Genomic DNA, 23,492 nt, shown 5'->3' with positions numbered 1-23,492 from the left:
GGTGAGGTACAGGAAATTGATGGCCTTACCACTGGGAAATATATAGTTATTGTAAGGATACGTCAAGAAAATTTTTTCTATCATGCTGTTAATAATATTATACTTCTCATGAATCACCCAGTCACATTTTTCTGTAAAATATGTTGCTGTGTAGGCCCTTGTTTTTTTCCATAAAATTTTTCTAGTAGTCTCCAATAATTATGTGTAGAGTAGGTGGAAAGTCACAAAACTTTATTTACATAGTGTGAAAGGAATTTTATTTGAAGTCTTAGCAGCCTTTTTTCATTGTCAAATCTGTGTATTGACTTTCATTGTGAAGAAATTTAAAAAAAACTAGAAAAGGGAGTTGAAGCTTTGGACATAATGTTTTTCTTCTGATGATAATACACATTACCATATCATTGCAATCTGTTGAATACTTTGGCTGAGATTGTGAAAACAACAATCTATGAATGTTATCACCCTGGATTTCTTGTACTTAATTGTACGGCAAGTTTGCAAGCATTCCAAGTTGTTTTGATCACCGACCTGTTTAGTGAGTGAAACATACTCATTGCTTACATGTGTGTTCACTAAGTGCAATACAACTCTAACACTTTGCTGAACAAGCTAGGTATCAGTGAGAGTGTATTAAGACCAAGTCAACACTTGAAGCTATGACCACTAAATTTGAGCAGCAGGAACAAAACACGGGTCACAAGGGCCGGCCCAAGGGCCCATTTCGTGAAAGTCCAGAAAACCTTTTGGGCCCGAAAGGCCATTTGTGAAAATGCCTACCGCTTATTTTGGAAAGCCGATCTTTTAACATGTTTTCAAGGTAGCAAAAAGCAAACTGAATGTGAAATTTGTTGACTTAAATCCTCTCCATTCTTGAGATACTGAAGGAATTGTGACACCCGAAAATGGCCTGTAAGTTTTTCGGGACTTTCGAGAAACAGGCCCCAGATCCGCTAGCGCATTTGGACCTCTCGGTCCAGATCCGCTTTCAGATCCGCAAGTGGATATGGATCTCTTTCATGGAATTGGAACCCTCCTGAGAATAAGCACTCTTTTGATTAAGGTAATAAAATTCCTTTGTACCGGTAATGTGTTTTTAGTTGTAAAAAACCGTACTGAAAGTTAAGTCCAACTTTGCTTTTTCTCCTTATTGAAAATTAATATGAGAATTCACTACTGGAAAAGTTTGGTTGTAAAAAAAAAATCTTCTGAAGCCTTGTAGTCAACTAAACTTGTAACAATGCTTTTTCCAACCAAAAGTGGCACCTCCTTTCTGAAAGTGCCACTCATTCAAACAACTATCAATTGGAATAAAAGTGCTGCCACAAATGCCTTTACAGTAAGGACACTTGAACTGTGAACGCATGACATTTTTGTGTACATTGTTTTTTTCGACGACTAAGAAATAAATGCTCTTCTTATGATGTATAGTGTTACAGGTATAGCATTTTGTAAGTGTAAAAACATTAAAATACTCTTGTCAACAGGACGAACCCACATTCTATAGTCACTAAAAGAATGTACAAACAAATATCAAGTGTTCATGGTTCAAGTGTCCTCACTGTAACAACCTTTACTCAAAAAATTAACTGATTTACGTCCTTTTCAGAAAGATTCACGTATTATAGTATTTCTCAGTTTCCCCATAGTTAATAGAGGCGAATGGTTTGGAAGCTCGGCAAACATCAAAGGGGCAAACAAAGTGCCAAGATTTAGGTTGGAAAGTCCACGACCGTGCACAATGTTTTGTTTTGCGCTCATACACTATGCATGAATTACGTAATCAACACGTTTCTATTGGTTAGTTCCTCAGTACGGAGTAAACAACTATTTTTTTTTTGTGCACGGTCAAGGCCAAAATAGAGAGCAAAAACCTTGTCGCATTTCATAACCAATCTCCTCTATTAACTATGGTTTGCCCAATCCAAAATCTAACTCTGCCTCGATGAACAGCGAAGTAAGCTGCAATGGGGGGTCCAAATCTGTGAAGGGGGACTAAATCTGTTAGTGGATTTATACCGGGAGGTCCAAATTCACTAGGACACCGGGTCTATGCTGGGTCTAAAATGCTGGTAACTGATAAAAGGTAATTGGCAACTGGGTTAGGGTTGAATTACCTGTTACCAGGAAAGTAGTTGGAAAGTAACCCAAAACCCTCAATTTGGTTAACTCTAGGCCTAAAGGTGGTTTTTAGGCCTAGAGTTAGTCAAATTGAGAGTTTGGGGTTACTTAAAAAAAGGTAAAACAATGACCTGCAACAAGTGACCCATGAAAAATAAAAATTGGAAATAGACCAGTTTTTTTCAAAGACTGGTCCCTTAAAGGTATTTCCGAAGTTAAGCACATGCTAAATGATTCCTTTGAGTTTTTATCTTTGACTGCTTTTCAAGACAAATATAACCTTCAAGTTCCTCCCTTAAGTTATTACGGAATAATTTCGGCAACTAATTCTCTCCGTAGGCAAAGTGAAAGGACTAATGCTAGTTATGAGAGCTTCCTTTCAAAATTTCTAAAAAACTCAAAACCCTCTAGATTGATTTACAAGAAGTTAGTATCAATAAAAAGTGAGCTACCAACTCTAAGTCAAGAAAAATGGCACAAAGAAATTAATCTGGAACCCGGTCACAAAGTCAACTGGAAAGCAGCCTATGTCTTGGCCTTTACATGTACCAAGAGTTCAAAACTCATAGTTTTTAATTTTAAATTCCTACATCGACGACTTTCAACTAATAGTTTTCTTAAGAAAATAGGACGTATAGATAATGAGAAATGCACCTTCTGTCAATATGGTAAAGAAAGCCTCTTTCATTTATTTTGGGAATGTAGCAAAAGCCATTGTTTTTGGAATCATGTTTTTTCATGGATGCAGGCCTGTAAAATTGTTAGTAAAGAATATGCTTTTCAGGTCGATACTTGCTTGGGACTGAGGCCAGATACCTCTAAATACAATTTGCAAATTAATTTTTGTTTTTTGACAAGCAAACATTTCATCTGGCTGTGTAAATTTAAAGAACAAAAGCCAATTTTCGAAGAATACTTACGGCATCTACAATAAAATTATATTCATAAAGTAGAGAAAGAAGATACAACAACGCGAAAGAAATGGGAACTGCAATTGCTTCAAAAATAAATAAATAACTACAGAATCCAGCACCTTGTTCTCCAACTGTACAGGCAATTCCGATCTTGTAGAGTATAATAAATTGGTCGCTCCTCTCAAAACGAGCACCTCCTCCTTTTTATTTATTTATTTTCTCTCTATTATGTAAACATATTCCATGTTTGTGGGTGTGTGTGTGGGTGTTAGTGTGTTTGTGCTTTCAAAACATGTAAGGTGATAATAACAGTAAAAAAAAAATAAATAAAAAAAAAAGTGACCCATGAAAAGTTACCCGTGTTTTAGACCCGCCAGGTCACAAGTCACAGATCATTGTTTTACCAATACAGAAACATTCATTGTTTTTAGGCCTAATGTTAGCATTGGTAAATGGTTAGGGTTGTTTTTGTGTTGGTAAAACAATGTCCTGACTTGTGCCCTGTGTTTTGTACCTGCCCAACCCTAACCCTAACCCTAACAAGGAGTCAATGGGTTAATATTATTGTTATAGTGCTAGAAAAAAAATGACTAGGGAGGCACGGTGGCATCATGGTTAGTGTGCTCAACTCCAGAGCGAGTGGTCTGGGTTCGGGTCCTGGACGGAGACATTGTGTTGTGTTCTTAGGCAAGAAGACATTTTACTCTCACAGTGCCTCTCTCTCCACCCAGGTGTATGAATGGGTACTGGCAAATTTAATGCTGGGTGGTAACCCTGTGATGGACTGGCATTCCATCCAGGGGGGAGTAGAAAAACTCCTAGTTGCTTCATGCCATGGAAACCAGGATAAGCTTCAGCCTGATGGCCTTCCGGCTCGTATGCAGAGACTTTTAAATGACTAATGATGTAAAGGAATGACTGGGCATGGAAGTTGTGGATGTTGAATATCATTTTCTGGTAATAATTTAGGCCATTATAAGAAACATTTGCTGCATAGATTGGTTGACAATATGAAAATGTTCAATGTTCATTCTGTGGCAGAGCATCCCATATACAGGCATGGATCAGTTTCACCATTGACCAGTCAAAAACAATGTTCCCTTCATTAACCCATTGCCTCCTGGGAATGAGACTTGACATTTTACTTGTCAACTGGGGAAGTCCTGGGGCTCGCAGACTATGGATGGGTTAACCAGTCAAAAACTATGTCCCCTCCATTAAGTTTGCAATTGTTTTAAAAGGACAACATCCTACAAAGAGTCAATATCCAAGGTTAGGTATAGATATTACTCTGTCCAATGCCAGAAGCTTTTACTTGTCTCAGGAGTCAATGGGTTAATTGTTATTCATCGAAGTTGTGATGAATTAGCAGGTACTATTTGAGTCACATGTACTCCTCTGAAAAACCCAACACAAATCAAGTGAGTTTGATGATTATTAAGGACGGTGCCTTCTATTGTTATTGCGCATACGTTCTGCGCAACTCCAGATACTCAGGTTTCCTATCGGTAGTGCTTACTAATGCAGGGATATTAATTTTTTTGTGTGGCTTAAAACTATGTGGAGAAAACCGAACTTAGCAAGGGCTCTTAGTATCCAAAACGAAAATTGGGGGTAACCATGCATTTTCAGAGATAATTAAGCTTCAATTTGGAAAGGAATGCCATACATTGCTTTGTATTTTAAAGCTCATTACAAACATTGTTGATTCATTATCTTTGAAAAATGCATGGTTACCGCCAATTTTCTTTTTGGATTTCAATACCACTTGTTAAGATCTGCTTTCCCCCTACATTCAACCGTGCAAAAAATGAGTAGGCACCGTCTTTAAACAAAAGAATTTTACTTAAAACTCTGAAAGCCAGTCCCAGTGACACTTTATAGATTTTACTCTGTCTCTGAATTTAACCAGATGGGGGCATCCTAGGGCATTTGAGGTGTGAATAGGTTAAAGTGGTACTAATAACAAAACCCAAACCTCTTTTCCTTTGAATTTCAAAACTATGTTAACACTAAGTGACCCAAGTTTTAAGCCTTAATTTCAAAGACATTAGTTTATTTTAACTGGAATTTTAATGGTCTGCCATTACTACCTAACTTTAAAATCTTGAGGACTGGATAAAGGAGAAAATGATGTCAAAGACTCACTAGTTTAAGAATGCAATGTGTTTGTAAGCGACCGAATTAATTAATAATTATGCAGCACAAGGGTTTCGGGCTTTCAGATTTTTAAACTTGTGTTTTGCATACATAATAAACTGTGTCTACACGCTGAAATTTTAAGCTATTGAGTAAAATGATGACACTTTTCCCTAGATCCAATCCTCTGAGGTGCAGTCCGTCAGTTTTCAATGTGAGTAATGGCAGACCGTAAAATCCAAAACTCACACTCAAAGTCAATAATTATAGAAACGTGTAACGCACGTTCACAGCTTCCGAATATTCAGTGCTAAGTACCATATTTGGAAACCCCTCGCTCCAGTTAATTTCGCGTGAGAACATTGGTGGTATTGACCGAATGCAAAAATGGCCGCCAACAAATTATCCTTTTGTCTTTGTGTTAATGAGCCTAACTAGCCTCGTTCACACGCGTAAAATTAAAAGAATTTGCGCTGTAAAACAAGACCTGTTAGGCTACATAACACAAAGACAAAAGAATAATCTGTTGTCGGCCATTTTTGCATTCGGTCAATTTCGTCACGGTGTTATTGTGAACTGATTGGTGGAATGTTTCTCTCTAGTTGTTCCAAATAATTATGGTACTTAGCAAATTGAATAATTATTCAGAAGCTTGTTTCCCAGTACACAAGGGGCCATTACACGTTTCAACCCTTATGGGTTTCTGATAAAAATCAAAGCTCAAAATTTTTCCAGGCAGGTGTTAAGCAAACACACTTTCAAAATCTGAGGAAAAAAAAGGAAGTGATTTTTTGATCGTAGTATCACTGTAATACAATGGCTTGCAATAATTTTGTAAACACCCTAACAGATCAGATGCAAATATTTTTATCTACTAGTTTGTGGGAATCCACTGAAGAGCATTTTTGAAGCAGATCGTTGGAACAAGAGGAAGTTTTTTAAACAGACATGTGATTTTGAATCAATTTATGATATTCAGTCAATCATGTCTATAGTTAGAACCTGGCCACATGATTTCAGTTGAGCAAAGAAATCACAACTGAATTCCCAAATGCCCAAAAAAAGCAAACTAGTGGACTACAAGAGAACAAGTCTGTTGCCATGGCATAGAAGTTATATTTCCTTTCTTAATGTGCAAAAGATTAGGACGCAAGTTTGCACCAATATTGTGCGTACAAGTAACTACAATAATCTACAGCTGTACACTAATATAATCACGAATACTATTACACAAACCAACTCACTTTGATCAAAACAATATTATTATTGTAACTGGATCAGATTAAATTCAACAAGCTCTTTCTTCAACAATAAAGGGTAACTTGTGGATGATACTTAAGACAGACATGGACATTCACTGTACAAATAATAAATATTATGCCCATTTCCCGTCTTAAATAGAATGATGTACAAGAATAAAATTATACTTCTCTAAAATGTTCAGGCATCAGTCATAAAAATCTCATAATACAGTTCAACACATTAATTTTTTTGTTTAAGTACATTACCTACAGTATAAAAATACCCGTAAATTCTGTGCTTGGTCCACAAAGTGCTGAACATACTCTACGTAAATAAACTCCGTTTTCATGTTACCGACACATTTTCTCTCCAAATTTATCCACATTAAGATGAAGGTTAGCTTGAGATAGGAAGGCTCAAGGTACAGTGACATAATATTAGAACTTTCCTTTGTTTTTTGTCTTCTTTTTTTTTTTAAGCAAAGTATTTCTATGAACCTACCTTAACATGTTTTTCCCCAATATTGGAAAGTAGCCTATCTTGCATAAAGTGGAAGGTTAAGCAAGAAATTTGAAGAAACAAAGAAATACAAAGCATGTTTACTTGCGAGGCATGAACAACTTATCCCCTGAGCCCTGAAATACATGTACTCCAATGTTGAGAAATTCAGGTAGTGAGCAATGGAGTGATGAGTTTCATGAACGGTTATTCAATGGGAGATCTGATTCCCAGCAAGATTATTGCTTTTGATTGAAAATGAAAAAAATTAATGGTCAATAGAAGGAAATCCTGCATAATTTATTTGTACAATGCTCTTGTAAAAAAGTTCCCTTTTAATGAGATTCTTTTCATAGCATCTCTTTTTAGAGTGACCAGGCAATAGTATCAGAAGGTAAACAACGAGTGATGTCAGAATGGCCATTTGCTAGAATGTCCATAAAATTCACTAAAATCTAAAAGAATCTTGTATATTGCATAGACCTTTCAAATGTCCAGGGATATTTCTATTAAGAAAAAACCAGGTTTAAGCTCACAAGACGAATCCAGCCAGTGATTTCTGATAGTGAGCTTTCTACAAATCCGGACCTAACCTTTGTGCTTTGATTGAATTTTAGGTGGCAGTCTCTTTCAGCTGGCCAGACTAGCTGGCTGCTGGCACTTAGTGCAATCCCTGGTCATTCTTTATCATTGCCATGTTCAACTCCTTGCTGAGAAGCTTCAAGCTACCTTAATTAACTGGGCATGACAACAATCTATAAAATTTTGCAATAAGATGCTAGATGATGGTAAATTGATTGCCTTGGTCATACTCAATTTTGACCTCAAAAATTCTATTTCATGAAACGTAAGTGCTTGCATTACTGGCTATACTTTCAGGAATACTTAAACTATACGATATTTTACAGTTATAAATTTTGAAGGGCTTGATGCACAAACATTGTGAGTGAACTTTTTGTACCTAGATTATCTGCAATGATTCTAATGGTAGTTCATTAATGACTCTGATGTCTGCAAAGTCCTGTTTCAAGTTGTTTGCAATAATTGAAAACAAAAGGGATTAAAAGAATACAAAAACTCTCCTTGTTGCATGCAACTTGCAAGAGTTCCTTACAGAAGATACTCAGTGTTTATTTCTCCAAATTTGGCTGGGATGTGACAAAAATAATGAAAATACAAAAACTTTCACTTATAACATTGATGCAGGCAACCCTTCAAATTTTAGTGACACATTACCACTGTGTTAGAGCCGATAACACAAGTTTTCTTTTGAACGAATGTCATTTTGCTTTCAAAATTGCTACCTTCACTTGTTAAATCAGCTGAATTTCACGACTGTTACAGCACCATACCTTAAACACTTGACTACCAACACTTATCATGAAACAGTTGGTTTTTTATCATTTGTATTACTTGTCTTTCCACTTGAAGGCAGCTTTGTGGCATGACTTGTTATACTGAACACAAATTGAGCACAACCAAGCTTTATGTAACTTCCATGGTGTAAAAGGGCTGTTCCTTCCCAGCCAGCACCACTGCCACCAATTAAGTTTGAACTGCTTGTCGTGCAGTTACAAGCCTTTGCAATGTTTTGCACACCAAGACCAACAGTTCTACGTGATCCCTTTGTTTTGGGGTTTTGTCGAACTTGGGAAGCGGCCAACAGTTTGTTTTTGGTGACCTTGGAAGGGTCTAGATCCTTAGATGAAAGAACATGTCTGTTGATTTTGTCCGAAAAGTCACACGAGTATAACACATTGTCTACATATGTTCCATGTTCACTGTAGTTTATGAGCTCGTACTGTTTTGAGGTCTGTAGAACAAAAAGAATTTTGAAAAGCCAGTAATCATCACTACCAAAATTGAAAACATACAGTGACAAGGATAGAAATAAATCGGATAAACCTCTGGTGTACTAACTCATACCTCATCGTAAAATATAGAACAGTGTTTCTGAGATATGAAGTTGCAATGCCCATATTCCTGGAGACAAACATCCATATCTGGACCTGGAAAAAAGGAATACATGTAATCATCATCATAACCTTTATTGCTATTTCATTTGGCAAGATGAAAGAAAAAATTCACTTGCACTCTTTCCATACCCTGCAAGCAGAGGCCCTTTGATCTTCCTACATGTAGATAAGTCAGGAAGAAGAAGAGACCTCTGCCAAATTTTTCAACTTTCTTTGATTTGCCGCTCATCCAAAGAAATGGATTAGTCAGTCCAGTTCTGTTTTTTTTTTAAATTTTTGAGCATGATTAATCGCCACGAGTCTTTATAAAAATTTTTTTTAAAATTGAAACTGTGTGAAAAATTTTAACTGGCTAAATTCTCATGAGTATTTTCTCTGCATATCAGTCAAAGAAACAAGTCTGCCAAAATCTATATACCGTAAAAACTTGTGTACCAGCCGCATCTTTTGCCAAAATATTTGGCTCAAAATCATGGGTGTAGCTTATATAAAAGACTGTTGGATGATTGCTTTCAGAGGGAGTAAACTGGCTGGTATGGGGTCAAAAATAGCACTAAAAACATTCAGTCAGTAGAGATTAAACATACTCTTCAAGAGATCACTTCAACACTGATCTCTCAACAAGTGCGAGACAATATCATGCTATTCAGCAGAACTCGGCAAAGGCCAACTGTTTTGTTGCCTACCTTTCCATGTTGTCTACAACATGACTTAGTCCAGAGTTCCCACCGTAAAATAATGTCTCCGTGGTTACTAAGTAAATGTTTTGTATCATTCCCTGTGCATTATTTCTGTTCAAATTTCATCATTTTTATTAATTTTTAACTGTGGGCTTCAACTATGAAAACAACTGTTGTTAGTCTCAAGAATTCTCGGGTTGCATGTGATGTCATAAAAAAATAAAATACAAAAATAAAGAGCCTTTTGAGTTTTTATCTTGATCAGCTAAAAGAGGTTTTAAAAATATAATATCTGTTTGCATGTTTTTCAGCTCGGTACAGTTTGTATCGCAAAGTTTTTCACAGCGCATGACATTCTGATGGCTTTCGAAAAACATGCCAGTTGCATAAAAACATAGATTCCACTCGTGTTTTTGTGGTCTAAACAGCCAATATACTAGGAGAAGTGTCTATAGAAATGTTTGCTAGTTCATCATTCTAAGTGATTAATTTTATGTCTTCACTTGCGTGACGTGCAACGCTACAATTAGGGAAATTGATTCAAAATAAGCTTTTAAAAGATATTAATTTTATGAGTTTATTAACTTCTTAAGGTCGCTGCAAATACACAACATTATATTTCGGCAACTTTTAATATCACGAACAACTGCGAACAAACACCTTTTTTTGTAGAGTGCTTATTTTAAGTTTTCGATTTTTTTTTCAAAATCATTCTTGGAATTTGGGGGTGCGGCTTACACACAAGTTTTTACGGTAATTATTTTCAGTAAAAAATGAAATGGCAGTTTATAAGTCATGAACTATATCGAGTTTCCAAGCAAATCCTTGGTTGCCGTGTGTTTGCCAGAGTTTTTGGACAATATCCTGACTGTTTGTTTTAGTTTTGTGGTTTTGTGGTCACTAATCGTGCGTGACTGACACCCAAATACATCTGAATTTTCAACACATGCTTAATTAACAAAGAAATTCAAAGCAGTTGGCAGAGGTCCCTTCCTCTTCCCGACTTACATGTATATGGGAAGATCGAAGAGTCTCTGCTCACAGCATACTCTTTCTACTGCCCCAACAGTTCACTATAAGCAAATGCACATGTATACAAGTAATTTACAAGCTCAAAAGCAATGAAAACAAATTATTTAACTCTAACCTTGACCCAATGATAGACATTTATGGATCATTGGACACACAGGACCTGTTCCAGATAACGGACACAGCACTGCTATGGATCTTCCAGCTGGAACTATTGGGAGAAAGTGCAACATTGCTCTAGTTTTTTTCATATTATTTTGTTTCTTACTGTAGCAAGCATATGAAGCAAAATACAATCATGTGATGAGAATATATAATTTTATTATTTTAATCCTCTCTGAATGGGAAACCAATCCTGTAGAGGGGTGCTGACATCTGACCAGAGTGTCTGAGAAACGTTAAATTACAGATGGCAGAACCTATAAGTTAGGACTTACCAGCTTGTTGAGGAAGAACTATAGTTTCCTTTAGCCCATTGAAAGAAATTTTTCTTGCTGCAGCTGGACTTTGAGGAACAGGCTAAAAAAGAGAAATGCTTAATTTGACTGAAGGATTAATATTATGCCTCATTTTAAGAAATCAAAATTACCATTAATTTCTTAATATAAACTAGAATATTATAATACCTCAATTTTGTGACTGCTGCTACATGTACATGTATAATGCATCAAGTAGTATGTATAATTTATATAAAATGTATGCACATGTAGTGTATTTATGTGTATTTTCGATTATGTAATACATGTATGTATAATGCCACGGGTTTTGGTCAACCCAAGAGAAAACAGCCAACCTAAAAATCCCAAGTACATTATTTAACTTCCAAGCCAGCCATTTCCCTGAACAGAGATAAAACTACGACCACTCTACATGTATATGGAAGTACAAGCAAGATCAGAACAAAGACATTATGCTAAATAGGGTTTTGTGGCTCTCAGCTGAAGCATGCATTACTTTAATCAAATTAAGTTTTACTTTAAGTCTCAAACCCACATAAATTTGGTGCTGCTACTGACCTTGGTTTGAGTAAGAAGCTGCTGTAGTCTCTGATAAGCCAAAACTTGAATAAGCCTTGGATCCAACTTGGCAAGCTCTGTTTCTGACAGAAACAACTTAGTTCACAAGCAATTCAAAATCTTAAAATATTTAGTGAACCACACCTTTGACAGTGCTTTTAGTTAGTGTGCACAGTGATCACGAAGCACCTTTGACTGGGAGGGGAACTCATGATCAACACTTTGCGCTGAGCTTTTAGAGAAAGGAAATTTTGAAAACAGTTATTCTGCCATAAAGTCCTCTTAGTTAACACTGTTTTTTGGAAGAACTCAAACTTCATTGAACTATTAAAATATCACAGTCAATCACAAACATCAAGACAAAGCATGAGACAAAACTGACCATTAAAAGCGTCTACTCCAGCTGCAGCACAAATGCTGTTAATCGCATTGGCAGTTGCTGCAGACGTAGCAGCTGCGGCCTGAGTCACTTTACTTGGGCTTGAACCAACTGAAGTTGCTGTTGAGGCATTCACACTTCCAATTTTTACAGGATTGATGCTTGCAGAATTTCCTGGAGCCCCCAATGTAACTATGCTGCCACCCGGTAATTGCCCAGTACCACCAGCAGACAATCCTGCTGTTGCAATTGTTTTAATGATGTTCCCACTGTTTGTGCTTGTCAATACAATTAGTTTCGTAGGTGTTGATGAAGCGGCTTTTGTCGCACTGGAGCTACTTGAGCTTCCTGCAGCAATAGCAGTTGATATGGTTCTGCTTACCACACTAGCGGTTGTATTTACAATTGAGCTTGTGCTTGATGTTGGAACCGCTACAGTCTTTACAACATCGACACTGATTTTTGCCTTTACATTGTTCACATGCCCAACTTCATTGATTAGTTTTGCAGTATCACTTGACAGCTGTTTACATTCAGCACTAAGTTGATTCAAGTCATTGCTCAATACCTGTTTTTCAACAGATTTGGGTTCCTGCTTTACCAAAACTTGAGACGGTAAATGCGTTGAAGACACACTACACACATTGACTGGGCTACTTGAATTTCCAACTGACTTTGCACTCAAAGGTCCATTCATGTGAGTTTGAAGCTTTGATGGGGAAGCATACAAAATGGTCAGTGGTTTTGTTATTGTTTTTCCACCACTTGTTGTGGTGATTGTCGTTGTTACAACTCTACTTATACAAGCATTTTGAACTCCACTACTTGCAGGTAAAGAGGAAATGTGATTGGTTGAGTCTGATTTGGTGGTCAAGCCATTGACGATTGGCTCTTTCACACTTCCAGTGCTGGTAGAATGTGCAGATGACGTAGATAAAGTGCTTGTATTAGAGCTCAAAGATTCCAATTTGCCAGATGAATTATCTGCATGATTTGAAATTGAAGATTTGCTAACAGCTGGCTGAGAAAGATGCTTTGCAATACCGCATTGCAAGTTGATCACACACTTTAACCACTGAAAAACACAAAAACTAAGAAATCAGTAACTGGTTGAACAAAGCAAGAAAATGTGGTAAGAACTTTCAAGGTGCTTTATAACTTAAATAATCAGGGTTTACACACTTTTGAAGACCCAAATTTGTAGACTTTTAGAGGACCACATACCAAAAGCCAATTTAATCAACAACAAAAGTGCAAGGTGTTCGTCTGATTCAACAGAGTTTAACCCAGGAGTGGAACTTAATAGATTATACTCTTTCTAATGCCACACAATTAATTTTTACTCATCAAAGGGGGTGGTATACACATAATAAATATAGATTTAGCCAAGCCTAAAAGCGGAGCTCCCTGGTTATTTATTCTTAATGCCTGTAGGGTTAGTGAATTCAAAATAAAAGGTTTCGAATTGTCCGCGTTTTGATGTTTCCAGTTGCTGCTTCAATAATTAAATCATTTTCTTTGCTTTCTTCTATAGAAAAATTCATTGCCTAACTAGTAAATTCCATGGTACATGTTACGCTAAAAACCGATATTGCATGAATCACGAAGAGATGAGTACGATACCGGTTTTTCGAGTGAAATTTACTTTGGAATTCACCAGTTTGGCAATGAATTTTGCTTGAACCGCATGATTTTAAAAGAAAACAAGCACTCCCTCAGCGAGCGTATGGAAAAGGAAAAAAGCCATTTCAGAGTCAACTGTCAATAGCCAGCAAATAGGAATCACGCTAAAATTAGAAGCCATAAAAAAAACTACATCAGTTCATAGTCAAAAAAGAGTTTTACTGATGTACTTTATTCCACTTTATCTCTGAAAACGAAATCATTCACATTTTGATGTATTTCATTGAAACACCCCAGGTTGGCTTGGAACAAGAATCAGCTGCCCAAAATATGGCAATGGAAGTACCAAGAAAGGACGAACTTCAAACAACACTTAAATAACGTTTAGGTGCTTTACACAAATTTTTGAAAACACAAGCTAGTGAAGTTACCGCCCAATTTTACGAGAACTCATTGCGATTACGTGTTTATAGGATAAGGGCAAAATTTTCTTGTCACTGCTGAGGCACATCGGAAACCAGTTGGGCAAACAGATTAAAAAGCACTATCTTGTTTGATCGCATTTTAGAGCAAAACAAACAAACAAATCAACTTTTTCTTTATGTCCAAAAGAGTACAGATAATTGTTATTTAATTCCAGTTGACGTTAAATTTTCATTCCTGAACAAAAGAAAAACCGACTAAACCACTTTTTGAAAATAACAAACGGTTTGGTGCCCAAGGAAAGATGAGCTATTACTGGTATTCTGTTTTGTCGTTGTCGTTTTCTTTTGCTCTCCTTCCTAAAGATACATTGTATGCTAAAAATTGCATTACAACTCTGTGTTGTATTATTGGTTACTGGATGACTACCATACTTGTCTCATTTTTGCAGTTGCAATCAACAACTATCGATCACCTCTCACCTCTTCCTGTTCTTCAGATGATGGTGTATTCAAAGGAAGTACATGTAATGGCAGAGGCTCTTGCATTTTTCTTATATGTTCTGGTAGGAGTTGGATTGGTGGAGATGCATAATGATCCTTAATTGCTTGTGGAACCTATGATTTAATGACAAATAATAATTGATTCTTTTCTCCTCCATTACATGCATGTTCCTGGATCCAGGAAGCGACATGATCTAATAATGGTTAGGGGTACAATATTTGGATAAGGATGCTCTGGACTGTGGATTTTTCGACACATGATGGTCCCAAATTCAACAATGATTATTGAATCCAGCACATTTTACAAACACCCAGCAAGTTGTGTCCTCCAATCTAGGTTTCTTTTATTAACTGTTACATGTTTATTTGGATAGGCCATTGCAGAGTTTACTTAAAAATGAATTATCTATGTGCTAAAATAAACACCTCTCACAAACCAGATTAAGGACGGTGCCTACCATTGTCATGGCACAAACGTTCTGCATATGTAGACATACTTGGGTTTCCTATCGGTGAATGCTTACTAATACAGAGATTATTTTTGCACGGTTTAAAACTATCCGGAGAAAGTAGCAGGCAATTAGTAGGCACCATCCTTAAAGGCCCAACACAACGTTGTACATTGTAAGCTATTAGTACAGTAAAAGTCCATGTATAAGCCGCACCCCCAATTTGAAAGCTCGAATTTTGAAAAAAAAAAAGTACAGACAACGAACTTTGAAGATCCAGTGAGGCTTTTAATGGTAAACAAACAAGAGCAAATATTAAAGTACGGCTTTTCAAAACACTGACACGGTAGTTGTTACGAGTTTTCATGTCAATTACCTACATGTAAGTCTTAACATAGCTAAATTTTACTTGTCATACCTTAACCTTGTGAGTTCACTATAAAAGACTTACATGTAAGATGCTCTCGATGCCATTTTTTTTTTCAAGATTATCACCTCAAATGCTCCATAAAGTTGAAAATCAAAGATAATTGAAACGATAAGCACGAGTGATTAGTGGCCAAGCTTTGAAATGTGGAGAGGAGCCTAGGCATCACAATGAAACGGTCGGACTATTTGGAAATATCTTAGTACTTTCTCGCACATGGAAGAAAGATATGCGTCAAAGTGATTTACTGCAGGCGTCATAGCAAACAGCTTTGTGGAGGAATGGTGATTCCCTGTGGGTTGCTGTTCAGTTGTTGCGCCACCATGTTGTGCAGTTGTTGCGCCACCACCACTCACGAAAAAGCGAAAAACGCAATGATCAACAACAAAGCACTTTCAGTTTGTTTTATGTTTATTCAGTGACATAGAAAACTCTTACCTCAGATGTTTCCATAGATAAGCCACACCCCAGACTTTTGATTCGAATTTTGAGAAAAAAGGTGTGGCTTATACATGGACAAGTTTTTACGGTAAGTAAGTAAAGTCTAACAAGGTAGCATGAAATAGCATATAAATACAAATAAACTAGTGGCCCTCATTACAATATTAAAAGGGTGTTTGATGTGTCAATGGGTCATAACTACAGGAAATGATAAAGGTAAACAAACTGAAAAAAAGATTTTCAAGATGATGTCTTGAGAGTTACATTAGCCCTTCATCAGAGCAATAAATTATTGACTTGATGAACGGCTGATGCGCAAAGCGTCATCTCACAAATCTTTTTCATTTGATTAGCTAATGACTTTTTCCTTCTCTACCCACTCTCATCTATAATAGATCTTTGCTTGAGTAAATCTCATGAAAAGCATGAATGAATAAATTGAATTGAATTGAAGCAAACCAACCAACACTTACCACAGTTGCCCTCCTTCTTGTTGGTAACAAAGCTTTTCTTTTGAAAGAGGGATGTTTCTTTAATCTAGTGTTTGAGGAATTAAAGAAAAGAAAAAATGTGACTACTTGATGATAATTATTGGTAATAAGCTGAGAAACCTTAACAAAGAAAATAGGGCACATTACCTATGCACTCTTTGAAGAAAGTTCATCTTGATTGTGTGCTGAGAAATGTTACTCCTTAGGTCATTGTAAGCCTGTAATCTCTTACTGAAACGAGGTTCGCGAAGTCCGGGCTAAATAGAACACAAGATACTTGTCACACTACAATGTATTTATTATTAATTTTTAAAATTGGTGATCTTTTCAAAAACAGATCACTCCTGTTCAAAGCACATGACACAAATTTAATTGGTTCAAGGGACAAACCTGTGGCTTAACCATTGAGATATTCAGGCTGTGTTTACAATAAAGTGAAATCAAAACCAACCGCAGCGATTTGTAAGTTTTGCCAGAAATTATTCAATAACATAATTATGTTATACCTCAGCATGCTCAGCATGGTTCGGACACATCCACATGCCACTTGGTACTGTAGTTAGAGGTGGGTTGAGGCAGTCCATGTGAAATGCCAGTGGACAAAAATCACAGTGAACAAGTTCACCAATGAGTTCACTCCTATGAATCAATTGGAAGAAAAACCCTCACACACTGAATGCCATTTGTCTGCCACACAACAAAGCAACAGCATGTTATCGACAGCACTTTATTAACATGACTACCAACCATCAACAAAATTGACAGAAATGGAATATCAAGACAAAAAGCCCAGCTCATAGAGAAAACAAAGAATGACCTTAATACCTTACTACTTCCAGGCCAGCAGAGATCTCTTCGTTTGCATTCGCTGTGCTGATGAGTACGGGAAGAGAGACCTCTGCCATGGGTCAATTTGACTGCCGTCCACAACGTTGGATGGCATTCTTCAAAGTGCATGCCCCATGATATCAAGCCTGCTACCTAATGGTTGCCCGGTCGCCTGGGGTGCCTTATTTGCCAGCTTGGGCGACCAAATTTCTGATCAAGTAGCCCGAACAGGCACCTAACTTATCACAAGGCGATTCATCCTCACTTTCTTGTAAATTTGATCCCAGCTGGAGATTAATTAAGCAATGAAAAAAGCGATATGGTTGGAGAGAACGTATGGCAGCTAAGCAATTTCCACAAATAAATGACTCTTCAACTTGTAAACATACCGTATTCAATATTGCTAAGACTTAGTTAGTGCTCTCTTTGCGTTACCTCCTGGTTGCGCACAGAGACTGGCTCACAATGTGATTTCCAATAATATTATGGAAATGCTACGTCCACATGTTAATTTTGCGCACACAAAGTCAATTAAATTCGTGCATGTTAATTTGCGGAAAGTTACGTATAGTTTTGGTGATGTCTGCATTATTTTACATACAAAATTTTAACATGCTGCACAAGCGAATCTCCTTTTTCCTAAGTTAATAGCTGAAAGTGCGACCCAGTCTCCGTGTGCTACCAGCAGGTAATGAAATGAAAGCCCTTAGCAATGTTGAACACGTTTACAAGTTGAAGAATCGTTTATTTGTGAAATTTGCTCAGTCGTTTGTTTAGCTGCCATACGTTCTCTCCGACCATATCACTTTTTTCATCTCTTAATCTCCAGCTGGGATCAAATTTACAAAAAAGTGAGGATGAATCACCTTGTGATAAGTTAGGTGCCCGTTCGGGCTACTCATTCAGAAATTTGGTTGCCCACGCTCACAAATAAGGCACCCCAGGCACCCAGGTGACCATTAGGCAACAACCTTACTATAGTGCCCATAGGCAACATAAATAAGATTACCTGTACACAAGAGGATTTTTAATAATCTGACATCTCCCTAGAATTGTTTGGTCAGGTATCCAGCTTTATTGTTGTTGTTGTTGTTTTTTTTTTATCCCACGCTATGCATGCTAACTCTTTTACATGCACTTCTTAACCATGTACACATGAGATCATGCTTACAGACAAGGCTCACTCACATTGGGAGTATTAGTTTACTTTCAGAGGAGTTACCTGCTACAAGCAAAGCAAAGACGCCCAGGTGGAATAGTGTGCTCCTCTTCGTCGCCATTTCTGTACACAAGCAAACAAATGAGAAAATTGTGCTGTGAGTATTATTGTGGATAAGCCCAGTTAAAAACACTCCACCCACATAAAAACAGAGCTTTACGCAGTAGATCCCATCCTTACCATGTCCCAGGTGTCAAAGGGAGAGTTTAAGAAATGCTTTGTTAATAGATGGCTCTTTGACTTTTAAATGAATCTTAATTTAGTACTTTGTAGTTTAATACAGTTTTAACTTCATTTTACAATACATTGTACATTGTAAGTCTTAACATTTGTTTAACCCTTTGACGTCCAAACTGGCCTAAACCAGCCAGACTTAGTATTTTACTCTGTCTAACGCCACACAATTTTACTCGTCAATGGGGAACCCATGGGAGTCAATGGGTTAATGACCTCAATAAATACCTATTATCATTATTCTTATTATCATCATTATACACTCACGCGGCACAATCTCTACCAAAAAAAAGCTGCTCAGGACATTAGAGATGTCATTTAATAGGTATATGTACATCAAAGATGATCACATTCTCATTGTCATTCAGTATCAGTGGTTTCAGTTAGTACAGAAAACCAACAACAAGCATCCAAAACTTCACTCAGAGATGCCTGCTTCTTTTTTTCCAAAATTGAAGTAATTAAAGACAGATTCTTTCAAACCAAAGATCAAAATTCATTTTAACAATGATAACAGTTGGTTACTCTACTCAAACCAGCAACCAACTTGAAACCCTTGCAGGATCACCGTTGATTTTACTATAATATAAAATAATTATGATAGTACGCACACTCTCATTGGTCAATCACTGTGTTTAGATGAGAGTATGTTAACACGGCTGTGACATCACTTGATTTTTGGTTATGTGTTGTCAGACATATTGATTGGCTGGTGGGAAATATGAGCATGTATTAAGAAAAATAATCTGTTTCAGTCAAGAAGTAAAAAAATAACATTTTCCTTCATTTGTCAAATTGTTTTTGAGAAATAATTTTTTAAAAGCAATGTAAACACAAAGGGGAGTTGGGAGAATTCTCAACACAGGGTGAGACGAAAATGAAAAGATGAGGTTGCCCTTTGGGCAAGCTGTTACTTGAGGTTACTAGCCCGAAGGTCTGAGGAGCTAGCCCAAAATTAAATTGTTTATAAAGAATAATCAAATTTATTTAATTATGCAAAATACAAGTAATGATATCAAACATAGATATAAACTAATTCTTCGTAGTATTTTCAATTGATTCTTGAATGTGATTTTAGTTTTAACTTCAACCTAATAGTTCATAGTTTGCCTAGTGTAATATAAAATATATTAACTAAAACAGTTGAACAGTGAGCTATAGGAAATATTTCAGTTCCTTGTTTGCACTGCTAACATGAACGAGGTTCTCGGAATGAACATCATCAACAAATTTTCTGAAAGTTTGGGAATGCCTTTAGTCAATTTGAATATCTACAGAATGTGTCTCTCTGTCTGCCGTCGGCCTGATTGCAATTTGCATATAATCAACGCAGTTACCGCACATGTATGAAAATTGCTTCGCTTCGTAAGACCAGAAAGTTACCCCCGTTGACGGTCAAAAATATTTATAAATTTACGGAAATCACAACACAGTTATTTTGGTGAATGTCATGAATGAACGATCGATCAATTAAACTACCACTGTAATCTGAAGTCTGTCGACATTCGATGGAGTAAATTCTCTTCAAAGCTCGTCAAGCTAACAAACTCTTCCAGAAGTGAGAAAACATCAGGTTTTAAATTACTAGAGTTGCGTGTTTTTGTTTTTATTTTAATTTTTTTTATCGGATGATAACGGCACCAGGTCTGCTAGCTTTTCTTCAAGCGAGTTTTTTCTTGTTTTTAAATTTTACACAAAGTGGGCCTTTTTTGTTTTAATAATGAATTGGCAGCTTTAAAATAGAAACAAGAATCCGGATTTGGATTTTCCCAACGAAATGCACCTAAATTTCCGAGAAAATCCACTGCACCGTGACTTGGCTGGAATTTAATTAGACTGATTGACTGCACGCTTTCAGTCGGCAAATATTGTCATTTCAAAAATTATATTTCAGTTGCTCATGTAAGCAGAAAAAGTCATGACGTTATTTACAGATGCAACTAAAATGAAGCGGAAAACGTTGTCACACTACGTTAATTTGGCCTCATAACGTTATCATTTTCTCTCAGGAGCTTTCTGCTACACACTTTTTGGTATAAAAGCTCAATTTATCATCTGAAAAGACAGTGGAAAAGAGGAACCAACCGTGCTTGCCTGTTGGGCAAGCTACGATAAGAAAATGCTAGCCCGAGAAGTCATTCCACTAGTCCCAGGGTATCGCACAGCACTTTCGTCGCGCCCTGCAACAGTTATGCAAACCCCAGATGCAGTTGAGAGTTTGCATAACTGTCTTGAATTCTCCCAACTCCCTCTTGTGTTGAGATGAGGCTATGTAAACATGGAAAAAGTCCTCCATTGCTTAAATGCAAAATGATCTACACTATTATTACCTTTTCCCATTTTTTACTGGAAATGCTCTCTCTTCAGTGCTGTTTTTTCTTTTCCTATCACCTGTAAAAGATAAGGGTGACAAAAAAACTCTTTTAACAAATTCCACCACAAAACCATGTAAATAAACATCTTAAGTGTATTATGTTGTAAAACCAATGGAACTTTTATAATTACCTGGAAAGAAAGTGTTGCATTTGAGCTCCGGCGGGAGAGTGAATGTTGTTGGGTTTCTCCCTGTTGTCATTTTTACAAGTGTTGAAAATGGTGACTCAGGTTTGGAATTCTCTAAATCTTTAATGGATGTAGAGGAGAGATCTTCAGTGTTATCATCTTCCATTTTAGATTGGTCTTTCCCTTTGCAGTCTTGATCCTGCACAAAGAGTTAAAACCGGAAGACTTCAATTTGGAATGATCACATCAAATGTAAGTAAAACTAACTGGTAATCTCCTATACAGCTGTACCTGCAAACATGAAAATGAAATTTAATGCATGTACTACAGGTACAGATGTGATGCATTCTTCCAAGTGCAAATTACTATAATCTTGATTTGAATATGTACATGGACAAACTTCACCTGGTCAAAGCTCAATCCTGAACGGAGTTGTTTAAAACAAGGTTAGAGCTACAGTAGGTCAGGTTATGTAACTTGGCAACCAATACATTTCTGGTTGTTGACTCTGCTTCATTTAAATTGAGCACTAACATCCAAGAGTACTCATTAATTAATATACATGTACAGTCTGAGGATCTTATTTTTCAATTCTGTTCATTGAAGCAACATAAAATGACATCTCAGCAGACACTAATGAGAAACCCTTGAAAATAATAATTTATCTGACAAATTATCTTACAGACAAGCTTTTAAAAATGCATTCTTAAATCAATAGTGGATGTCGGAAGAGACAAAATGTAACCCTTTAAGAGTATTCAAACAAAACTTTCATCAAGCATTAACATTTAAACACTAATACTAAAAGTGTTTCATAATAACCTACATGTTTGCTGCACATTACCCTACCTCTTTTGGCGTTGCTTTACATTCATTACAAAGCCATTCACCATCAGGGATATCATCTTCTTCCAGTGGAGGATCACTGACAAAAGTAAAGTTTAACCAGAAGTTTGCAATCAACATATGTTACAGAAATGATACACTTCATTTCCACCTTTGTCCCAACTAACAGCATATTTTTCAGCACTGAATCCAATAGTGTAATGTTTTGTAACAAAGATCACAGAGATCATCTAGAGATGAGAAAGAGGAACAATCACAGCTGTCTTTAACGCAAACACCAGTTGTGGATCAAGTTCTACAACGTACATGCAAAGAGACTTCTATGGTGTAACTCAACATAATTGTGTATCAATATAATGAAAACACTTAAATTGGAAATTAAAAGGAAGAAAATCAAAGATTCGTCTCCGTAAAAAAAAATCACGCCAAGTGTAAAATTATCTCTTACAAATCCCAGGTGATGAAAGATAACAGCATCTACAGCTACAATGTGAATAGGATTGTTACATACTTTGATTTTCTTTTGTGTGTTATCTGAAGAAACAAGGTATAAAACGACCCTTAAAAAGGGAGCAATGCAGCTGAGGTCATGAAAAGGTAATATTCACACTGAGCCATCAAGGAAAAATTAGGTTTAATTAATGTTGGTTCTTGATGCGGGCGGGTGATAGCATTAGAAAATTGAATTTTCAAAAAAGGGCCGAATTTGCCACAGCTATGATTTGAAGTACCATAGACATCTCAAAAATTATTGCACTGGTGAAGGTTTCCAGCTGAATTTTGATTACACATACCAACAAGTGAGATGAAAAGCGCACGGACATCGATCACAACAAAGCAAATCGCCTCCTTCCCCACAACTGTCGCAATTATCGTTGTTGACGGATCTGCCTTGTTTTCGAGCTTCTTTATCAACTTTTTTTACTTTTTTGCTGGATTCTTCAGACTGGGGAGGCTGAATTAGGGCTTGAATTCTCTGTAAACGATAGGAAGATGAATATAGAGTAAAACGTGAACAGCTGCTATCAGACAACTAAAGAGTATCTTTCGAGGAAATAACAACTACTACTTATTTTACGCACGTCCATTAGGCTGCCCTCTGGATCCAAATGGTCATAGTCCATCTTTCTGCTTCTTAAGGACTGCAAAACAGTTCCCTTCGTTGAATTCAACCAAAAGATGAAACCTGGCTTTTTTACGATGCGCGAAATTCCAACTCAGGGAAACAGTTCGAACAAATCGCCGCCCTCTTGCTGTTCTCAAACAAGGGGCATTTTCTCAGCCCCTCGTCATTGAAATACCTTTTAACTCAGCTCAGAGATGGCTGCCTTGTCGTTTCGCAAGGCGGCACAAAATAGCTTGCAGAAAACCCAAGATTACGATAAAATGGTATCTTGAAGTTCAAGAAAAAAATCCTACCAAACCTCGTAAAACAGAAGAACCGAATAAGTAGTACAGAATACGCATGCGTAACTCTTTCAATGCGCATAAGCAAATTATTTCGCGCGTTCCGCG

The 23,492-nt window shown here is 36.8% G+C and overlaps 2 protein-coding genes across 3 annotated transcripts in view; one reads left to right on the top strand and one right to left on the bottom strand.

Moving 5' to 3' along the window:
- The window catches only part of LOC137974878 (protein unc-119 homolog B-like), a 9,543-nt gene extending 9,198 nt beyond the window's left edge, over window positions 1–345 (top strand). The window contains exon 4 of the mRNA XM_068821871.1: window positions 1–345. This exon is cut by the window's left edge and continues 355 nt beyond it. The gene's annotated coding sequence lies outside the window, so the exon portion shown is untranslated.
- Window positions 346–6,103: 5,758 nt separating this feature from the next.
- LOC137975533 (PHD finger protein 12-like) lies at window positions 6,104–23,417 on the bottom strand. 2 transcript variants are annotated; one of them, XM_068822644.1, is made up of 16 exons: window positions 23,060–23,417; window positions 22,772–22,953; window positions 21,981–22,056; window positions 21,135–21,330; window positions 20,960–21,020; window positions 18,399–18,458; window positions 16,855–16,987; window positions 16,496–16,605; window positions 16,331–16,394; window positions 14,520–14,654; window positions 11,995–13,066; window positions 11,613–11,695; window positions 11,034–11,115; window positions 10,715–10,807; window positions 8,838–8,920; window positions 6,104–8,724 (listed from the first exon to the last, which is right to left on the bottom strand). In XM_068822644.1, exons 1-16 carry the CDS (start codon window positions 23,099–23,101, stop codon window positions 8,290–8,292), a joined length of 2,907 nt encoding a protein of 968 aa, XP_068678745.1. In that variant the 5' UTR covers window positions 23,102–23,417; the 3' UTR covers window positions 6,104–8,289. The 2 variants fall into 2 exon arrangements, with proteins under 2 accessions (XP_068678745.1, XP_068678746.1); XM_068822645.1 differs by having other exon boundaries at window positions 6,107–8,724; window positions 11,613–11,689.
- Window positions 23,418–23,492: the final 75 nt, after the last annotated feature.

The sequence above is a fragment of the Montipora foliosa genome, chromosome 11 (assembly GCF_036669935.1).
Source record: "Montipora foliosa isolate CH-2021 chromosome 11, ASM3666993v2, whole genome shotgun sequence".
Taxonomy (NCBI): Eukaryota; Metazoa; Cnidaria; class Anthozoa; order Scleractinia; family Acroporidae; genus Montipora; species Montipora foliosa.
The sequence above is the reverse complement of the archived record's forward strand: the minus strand, read 5'-3'. Positions and strand labels throughout refer to the sequence as shown.

What these genes read in the sequence shown, in the direction of transcription:
- LOC137975533 (XM_068822644.1), bottom strand. Translation starts at nt 23,101, where the DNA reads ATGGACTATGACCATTTGGATCCAGAGGGCAGCCTAATGGAC. An exon ending in GCTTTTCATCTCACTTGTTG is followed by an intron (nt 22,057 to 22,771) that starts GTATGTGTAATC and finishes TACTTTTGTCAG; the next exon opens with TGATCCTCCACTGGAAGAAG. An exon ending in ATGTCTATCATTGGGTCAAG is followed by an intron (nt 8,921 to 10,714) that starts GTTAGAGTTAAA and finishes CCTTTTTTCCAG; the next exon opens with GTCCAGATATGGATGTTTGT.